The sequence below is a fragment of the Numenius arquata genome, chromosome 9 (genome assembly GCF_964106895.1).
Source record: "Numenius arquata chromosome 9, bNumArq3.hap1.1, whole genome shotgun sequence".
NCBI lineage: Eukaryota > Metazoa > Chordata > Aves > Charadriiformes > Scolopacidae > Numenius > Numenius arquata.
Window position 1 is genome coordinate 18,517,871 of NC_133584.1, and position 9,519 is coordinate 18,527,389.

At 41.1% G+C, this 9,519-nt stretch overlaps 1 protein-coding gene across 1 annotated transcript; it reads left to right on the plus strand.

The window, feature by feature from the left end:
- Window positions 1–1,462: 1,462 nt before the first annotated feature.
- LOC141468496 (thiamine transporter 2-like) lies at window positions 1,463–9,133 on the plus strand. The gene is made up of 5 exons (XM_074153593.1): window positions 1,463–1,612; window positions 3,642–4,458; window positions 6,311–6,503; window positions 7,041–7,182; window positions 9,011–9,133. The coding sequence occupies exons 1-5, from the start codon at window positions 1,463–1,465 to the stop codon at window positions 9,131–9,133; spliced, it is 1,425 nt and encodes a 474-aa protein (XP_074009694.1).
- Window positions 9,134–9,519: the final 386 nt, after the last annotated feature.

The window sequence follows — 9,519 nt, forward strand, 5'->3', positions numbered from 1 at the left end:
TACTATTACTACTTTTTAAAATTCTGATAACTTTCTCTCAAGTTTAGAGAGAACCTTAGGAAACAAGAAGACAGAGAAATTGCTTACTACCTCCAATACTAAAGGGTGGTCATCCTGGGAGGAACCTGCACATGAATCCACAGCAAATGCACCACAGCCACAGCTTTGACTGGTAATCCATTACCTTTGGAGCCATTTGGAGGCGTGCTGGCCACTCACCTGCTCAGTGCACGATTTATGCTGATGTTATTGATTAGTCCAGGGTTTAGCATATTTTTGTTTTGAAGAGATAACAGATACCAGAAGATTTCAAAGCAGAACTAGAGTTCAGGATAATATACGCTATATTTTATATACAATGATTTGTAAGAGAAAGATGATAATCGGAGGCAATCAGTTAAAAATCAGGTTTCAAGGTTAGGGCTGGTTTTTGTAACATTCCTCTGAGGTCACAGAAATACTGCCTTAATAACATACTATTTATGCTAAGTTTTAATAAATACAATTTCACAGTGCAAGCAGAAGCACTTTCAAAAAAGTGCCTGCTATTAAAGGGAATTCAACCTTTTTAAAAGAAATAGCTTGTGACAGCTTGGTTAAACATCGGTCAGTGCTTTGCCTTCATTCTCTTACATTTCAGAATGTTTCTCTTATTTTCTAGGAACAGTGGAATTTACTTTCTAATGCAAAACAAGTAAAATAAGCTTAAAAACCCCCAAATCTCTTTAGGCCTCTTTTTGCTGCCCGCTACCATGAAGAAAGACAACTCATTCTTTTCCTTTTGATAATCACTTTCAACAGTAAGTCAAGAATCCTCTTTACTAAGTCTTAGCAGATACCAGGAGCAGTTTCTGCATTTTTTTTCACCCCCTCCAATGACTGGAGTGCAAGAAATATGATAAGTATTAAAGTATTTTGAAGAAACAGAGCTCACAATGGGTTGCGAGCTGGCTGGTGGCTTTTATTGCCTGCACAAAGGCTTGCACTTCTATTGTTCCACTTGGCTCCCAGGCTGCCAATCAACCGAGAACAGCCTCCCTGAGCACGCTGAGAATGAGCTTTAATCTCACAGTTTCCCCACTCATTTATTCAGAAATGAGACTGTAATGGAACTTTGTTCTTCCACTGTGATACATCCACTCAATTCTAAGTACGTCATTAGGAACAACCTTTGATAGGTGATACGGACTGGAGTTTACCACCACCCATGCACCTTGATCTGAGTTGTTCATTTACAAGCTTCATCTGTGATCACAGGCAGGTTTAGCGAGAGAAACATTAGCTGAAGTAGGGTTAGTTACAAAGTAAACTCGCAAATGAATTTTTACCAACTGTGAAGAGCATCTTTATAAAATTCCTGGTGTACTCATTCCTTCATTCCTTCACTACAGTTGGTTTGTTGGGGGTTTTTTGGTTGGTTTTTTTTTGTTTTGTTTTTGATTATTATTTTTTTTTGTAAATTATGGATTGCTGGAAGGGAGCCGTACACCACAGCTGGATTTATCCCACGCTGATCATCTGTGCAAATGGATTTTTCTCCACTATGAGGCCATCAGAATCTTTTCTCACTCCTTATCTAACTGGACCAGACAAAAACCTAACGATTGAAGAGGTATGTAACTATTCTCTTAAGTAATAATTAAGACGCTTAAAGCATTAAGTCTTACAGCAATCACTGAAGGGGAGATTAAGTGTTCAATGATACAGTTATTTTACCTAGAGACTCTAGATAAAATAGAGACTCTAGAGCATTTTTAAGATGCTTCTGGAAAAAAGTAAGGAGTCACCTGTTTTGCAGAAGGTCAAAACTTTAAAGTCTCTACGTTCTTAGGGCCTTGAAACCACTTTGGTGGTTAAGAAATTGATACTTTCAGCAAAATCAGGTTGCTAGTTCCTCTCCCCACCTAGAACCCCAAGGGAGGGGCAACACTAAGATTTATCACGTAATTGATTACACTGACAGTGACAAAGTGAGTGCAATCTTAAGAAAACCAAGCAGACTTCATCTCATGAGCTGTTAGATTATTACCTATGTTACAGGGCTGTTTCATGCACTCATTAACCTCGAGGTCAGATTCACATTCAAAAAAAGTCTGGTTTGGGTGTTGTTTGGTTTTTTTCCCCCTACAAAAGCATGCACTTTAAGTTTCCTTGCTGCACTCCTCTGTTCAGCACTGGCTGCTTCAGGAGTACGCTTCCCAACAAAAGGGGACATAGTTAACAAGTGGCTGAGTCATGGAGTTAATGGTATAATTAGAAAACACAAGCTCAGTACACCCACATGCAGCTGATACTAAGAACAATCATTCTTGATGTGCAATAGCAAGTGTTAAGGCAGAATCTGCTAGCATAGTGTAAACCCAAGGTTTCTTCCAAAAAAAAAAAAAGTATCCATGGTTTGGGTTTTGGGGTTCCCCCCCCTTTTTATTATTTTTTTGAATCACAAAGGGAATTTTTTTTCTCTAGTAGATGAAATACACAAATAGCATGGTAAGATGCTTTAATTCTGATTTCAACAATAATCCTTAACTCAAAAATAAGTGTAGTACAGATACTGGCTCTTTCAGCTAAATTCACCTCTGGTGAGCTAATTCTGTAAGTTTCAGTCAAACATGTAAAAATCCTAATTAAAGTTCAGAGGAAAAAAAGAAGTCACCCAGAAAGATACAGTGAACCTGCTGCTCACCATGCAACTCACTACAGTACGAGTTCAGAAGTAAAAAGATAACCAGCTGCTGTTGTTCCTCCTGCATTTGCAACAATTCCTTTCTGGTCTAATTGCTTAAGCAGAGAATAAGTGATCACGAATGGATACCCCTGCAGGTCCAGCAATAACTGGAGAAGATCTCCCCAAAACAGGCAACTTGCACATCCCAAAGTGAACTTTTTCTATGACTGTATCTAAAAGAAGGGGATACCCCCACACCAAGCTGTAGCCACGCTGCCTGGGCAAGCACTGAGCTCATGGCAACAGTGAACAGCATCTTCCAACCTGAATGCAGATCAGTCTTAGAAAAAGAACTTCTTTTCAGAACATCCATGCATTGAAGGCCAACTGAAGCTTACAAAAATATTGTTCCATCAAAGACTGACTTCTTACACATTAAATTTGAATTAAATATAGAAGCAGAAGATAACATAGTAACAGCTGTACACTCACTATGTGCAGTACCAGTTCCCCGATTGTAAAGGGCATATATATTTTTTTTTTCTAATCCTAATGAAAGAGAGAGGTGACCACAGGTATACAATGACTCATGTAAAAGGTAAATAGGCATTCTTTTTCAGCTACTGTGAGGAATAGGATTTGATGCTAGACAGACTTCCCTGTGACACAAACACTGTTATAACTGCTTTAAACAACTACATATTAAGAAGTCTGCCTTCTTCGTAGGCCTTTACTAGAATTGTTTTAAGCTAATCTGCCTGTTTACAGGGTAGAGGATAGCACCACTACCTTTGCCTCTTAAGGAGTATATTTACAGTTTTGTAATCTAACACAGTTTAAGTCTGCACAATTTGAACAATTCAGTGTTTCCTGTCACCAAGATGATATTCCTACAATACCATCATCAAAGAGCTTCAAAACCCACATTTAAATGTATTTTTACAAAAATATTTTCTCTTTTATTCTCTTCTAGGTTACCAACCAGATTTACCCAGTTTGGACATACTCCTACCTTGCACTCCTTTTCCCGGTCTTCTTGATTACAGACTACGTGCGCTACAAGCCCATCCTCCTCCTCCAGGGCATCAGCTTCATCGTCACGTGGCTCTTGCTCCTCTTCGCACACGGAGTGCTGGCCATGCAGATGGTGGAGTTCTTCTACGGGATGGCGACAGCCACCGAGGTGGCCTATTACGCCTACATCTACAGTGTCGTCAGCACCGATCACTATCAGAGAGTGACGAGCTATTGCAGAAGTATCACTCTGGTTGCGGCCACCGTTGCTGCCGTGCTGGGACAGCTGCTGGTTTCCTTGGCAGATGTATCCTACTTTCACCTCAACGCCATTTCTTTGGCTTCCGTGTCCCTGGCATTCCTGTGTTCCTTTTTCCTCCCCATGCCTCAAAAGAGTATGTTCTTTCACAGGAAAGATGTCTCACCACCTGCCCCAGGGCCAGATAAATCTGTGGCCTCAGTTGGCTCGGACGGGCCATCGAGCTGCCAGGAGGACAAGGGCTCCGTATCTGCTGACAGGGGACCCACAGCCGCAGCGCAGGCTGATAACGCCAGACCCCAGAACGATGTGCTCAGAGTACTGGTGCAGCTGGGCAAGGACCTGAGGGACTGCTACAGCTCTAGGAAACTCCTGTACTGGTCCCTGTGGTGGGCTCTGGCCACAGCAGGTTTTAACCAGGTTCTGAATTATATCCAGGTGCTGTGGGACTTCAAAGCCCCCTCTCACAGCTCTGCAGTGTACAATGGAGCTGTGGAAGCAATAGCAACTTTTTTAGGTAAGTAAAAGATCATTAGCAACTACTGCCATCAACACAGGACAGGTTAGAATTCTTCAGCAGTGTTTGATGCCTTTCTATTTATTTCCTATGAGAACCAAGGTCAACAGCAACAGCCTCCAATATTTAACACCCAAACAAATAGTATACAAAGCATGATTTTACTGCACTTCATCAGTTGATTTTACTATCACTTTATCACTTCAAAAATGTTAAAAAAAAAAAAATAGATGTAACTTTTCCTTCTTAGAAGAGCCTCATTCCACCAAAGTGTTTTAAGAGTTTAAGTTCATAGCTTGGTTCAGACCATGAATTTAGCCCCAAGTACGCATTTGCAAACCCTTTTCAATGACACCTTGCCTATTCCTCCCTCAAATACACTTTAAGTTAGGTGCTTTAAAAATTAAAAGAGCATATTAACAGGTACACTTGATGGTCTGTTCAGTCATTAGATTAAAGATCATTTCAGGGCGAGTGCTCCGGAACAAGTACTCTGTGACTGCATCTGTATCCTGATCAATGAGTTTGCCTCTGGCTGTGACATACAAGGAGAGGTCGAGAGCATTGGCATATGGCTGAAGTGCAACTTCTTCGTTTAAATAGCTGTTCATTTCCAATGGAGTCTAATTTTTAAGCTCACATTTACACAGCTATGTCTCCTCCTTCATACCAGGAGCTGTATCTCATGCTTCTACAGCGAACTTCCAGTTTTCTCTTACTCCCTGCACTCAGCATGAAAATCCATTTTACTGGAGCTACCCCAAAACTCTCAGACTACTGATTTGATCAGTATTCCCAAGGGCTTTCTTGCTTTTACACCCTCTGGCATTTGATACTATTTCAGAGTACAGAAAGCACTCACAGTACCAGAAACCTCTGGATAGAGCAGTGATGGACCAAAGGAGTAGGCCTGCTATGACTTTTTGAACTCTGATTAAGAGCACATGCAAGCAGCAAATGAAGACCAGTTTTGCACTAATGTGCTAGCCTGCCTGAAAGCATCTGGGCAACTGATACACTCTGCTGTATAACCTGCCTGGACCAGGCTTCTCTTTGTATTCGAGCTACTAACCTCAGCATATTGTGTTTCAAAGAGCTTTCATAAACCTACAGAAGTCTCTGTGCTTGAAGAGCATAAACAAAAAAAAAAAAAAAAAAACAACACACACACCCCATAGCTGGATAACCTTCTTACAGCAATAGACAGTGTTTCTCCAAAACTGAGATGGGGAGAAAAGTAAACCTCATCATTATTGCAGAAATTTAAAAAAAAAAATAAAGGCACTGGAGTTTATTATACTATATTACGCTCAAGTAAGGACTCTTACTGTATGTGATGGTCAATTAAGCATTGACAAACGCAGTTCTTAAGATTTTTCACCAGAAACTGAAAGAGATGCTTTCATTAAAAAAAAAAAAAAAAACCAAACACACAAAACGAAGGAGCACAACAGACTTTCATAAAGATCTTTATGTGAAGGAATTAAACTCCATTATGCATATTTTGGCAGAAAATGCTTGGTTGGATTGTTCTTCCCTCTGCTCAGATGTTTAAAAAAAACCATGGAGTAGCAACTGCTGCCTCCAGCCTTAGGCATGAGGCACTTCTCTCAGAGTACTTCAGTCTGTGAAGGCTCTGTAAGCAAGGAGAAAAAAAACCAAAACAAGAACAACCAAACAAACCGAATACTCCCAGACCACTAATAGAAAATAGAAACCACACCATTATCAAAGCTCGTTGTGACCATAACAGTCTCAAGAGCTCCTGGCATAACCCATTTATACCATTAGTCAATGGCTCTAGAAGGATGATAATGTTTCAGAGTTTTAATTATTACTTTTAAATTTTTAGGTTCAGCAACATCCATGGGAGTTGGATATACCAAAGTAAACTGGGATCTTTCTGGAGAACTGGCTTTGGGAATTTTTTCTGCAATGGATGCTGGTTCTCTGTTTCTCATGTACTTTACTGACAACATCTGGGCATGTTATGCTGGTTACCTTGCATTCAAAGCATGCTATATGCTCCTTATAACAATAGCAACGTAAGTATAATACACAACTATTCTAATTAAATTTATTTAAATCAGTGTCACATTTTTAAATTTACTAAAATTTCACTGAAAGTTTCCCTAGAAATAAGATTTTTAAATAGGTCATGACAGCAACACATTATTTCCAGCTTGTATAAAATTACACTTAAAAAGTTATATGACCTAATCATTACAGTAGGTTACTCCAAGTCTGGAAACTGGAACAGAAACTTATTCTGCATTTAGCTGTTCGATGACATATGTAGAGGTATTCTCTTAATGATCAAATGAACACAGACAGGTCTTTATTTAGCAAAAATATCCCCTCAAATGTAAAAGATAAGTAGGATGCACAAAAGTGCCAAAGCCAGAAAAACAAGGAACTTCTGCCAAAATGCAGCTGTTAAAGCTTAATAGCCAAGACTGAAGAGGCTTTACCCTACGAAGAATCCACTGTCTCCATTAAATTGTTCCTAAGCTTTCTCCTAGAAGTAAATTACAAGCATCCATGCGCTCCATGGTTTACTTAACCTGTATGTTCCTTTTCAGGTTTCAGATTGCTGTCAGTCTGAGCATGGAGCGCTATGCTTTAATGTTTGGCTTCAATAACTTTGTTGCACTGGTGATTCAGACAATTTTAACTGTTGTGGTAGTCGATTCAAAAGGTCTGGGACTAGATATCAGCACCCAGGTAAGCTACATAACTCACGCTGCTCTCATTTCCCCTACCTCCAAAAGAAGGTTCTACTCCAAGATTAGCCTTTGGGAAGGTATTACGGAATCACAGAATTGTCAGAGTTGGAAGGGACCTCTAGAGATCATCCAGTCCAACTCCCCTGCTAAAGCAGAATTTCCTATAGCACATTACTCAGAACTGCATCAAGGTGGGTCTTGAAAATTTCCAGAGTAGGGGACTCCATGACCTCCCTGGGCAGCCTGTTCCAGTGCTGTCACCCTCACCGTAAAGAAGTTTCTCCTCATATATAAATGGAACTTCCTGTGTTCCAGCTTGTGCCCGTTGCCCCTCGTCCTATCACTGGAAACCACTGAAAAAAGTCCATCTCCATCATCCTTCAACCCACCCCTTAGGTACTTGTAAACACAGATAAGGTCTCCCCTCAGCCTTCTCTTCTCCAGATTAAAGAGCCCCAGTTCTTTGAGCCTTTCCTCATAGGGGAGATGCTCCAATCCCTTAATCATCTTAGTTGCCCTGCATTGGGCTCTCTCCAGTAGTTCCCTGTCTCTCTTGAATTGGGGAGCCCAGAACTGGATGCAGTACTCCAGTTGTGGCCTCACCAGTGCAGAGTAGAGGGGGAGAATGACCTCCCTCGACCTACTGGCCACACTCTTCCCTACGCAGCCCAGGATCCCATTGACCCTCTTGGCAACAAGGGTACATTGCTGGCTCATGGAAAGTTTGCTATCCACCAGGACTCCCAGATCCTTCTCCTCAGTAGCGCTTTCCAGAAGATCCATCCCTAACCTATATTGGTGCCTGGGGTTCTTCCTCCCCAGGTGTAGGACCCTACATTCGCCCTTGTTGAACCTCATTAGGTTCTTCTCTGCCCAGCTCTCCAGCCTGTTCAGGTCATGCTGGATGGCAGCACAGCCCTCTGGAGTGTCAGCCACCCCTCCCAGTTTGGTATTATCAGCCAACTTCCTGAGGATACACTGTCCCCTTGTCCAGGTCATTGATGAATATGTTGAACAGGACTGGGCCGAGTACTGACCCCTGGGGGACACCACTGGTTACAGGCCTCCAACTTGACCCTGCTCCATTAATTACAGCCCTCTGAGTCCTATCACACAGCCAGCTCTCAATCCACCTCACTGCCCCCTCATCTAGCCCACACTTCCTTAATTTTCTAATGAGGATGTTAGGTACCATTAGGTAATGGGCAAGCTTAGGACAGTTACTCGTCCTCTAGTCCTGCCAATTTTGCATTTCTCCAATAATTTTAAGAATACTTTCATAGAGCAAAAAAGACCACTACCTAAGGGTTTTATTATTATTTAAAGGCTTAATATTAACAAGGTTATTGTCAAAATACCCTAAACAGAAGAAGGAAGCAAGCTGAAAGACAATCTATGGGTCTATTACTAGGGTAATTCTAAACTACATAGTTTCATTGGGTGCATCTTTAAATTACCTTAACTCTGAAAATTTACTAATCTCACGATTCCACATTGAATTTCAAGTTGGACCATACTGAATGAGGTCCAAGTCTCTGGCTTTCATCTTTTCAGGGAAGAAAGAATGCAGGGCAGCTGTCGTCCTCCCTTATTGAGGTGGGGAAGGGAAGCAGGTAACATTATTCTCTTCCCCACCTTTTACAACTGCAGACTTTCTACAGCATGAAATCAAGCAGCCAGACTTCTTGAATTCTTTCAAGATGGGATCATTTGGGGGCATGGGTGACAGTGAAGGGAAGGCGGCAGCGGAGAGACACCCCTTAAATTATTTACCTGACAGTAAAAGCAGGTTTTGACTCTCCCTTCTTCCAACTTCCATTTCCTAGTTTCTCATTTACGGCAGCTACTTTACAGTCATAGCTGGAATTTTCCTCATCAGAAGTATATACATCATTATCTCCACCAAATGCAGAAATACCAGTGTGGCTGGTGAAAGCACTGATCAATAACAAAGGAGACAAAAAGAATGGCTGCAAGCAACAGTGCAGAAGGCTGCATCATCTGAACAATTAATTAGGAAAAACATAATGCTCAATCAAGCAAGACTGGTCAATGGTAAAACAGGTTGTTCATAAGCCTGCAGCATAAAGAGCTTTGTCAGCAGGATGATGCATTTTGCCCATTTTCTTCACCAGTAGTTCTAATACCAAACAATCCTCAATCTTCTATTGCAACTCAAGTTTAATGATCTGACACCAAAACTTCTATTAATGATCAATAAGCACAAGCAGAAACTGCATACAGATGCCTGAACCTCACAACAGAACACAACCTTTGAACTTTCACTTCTACTAAGTATTTCAGCTAAAGGCAATTTAGTCATCATAGGTGTAAG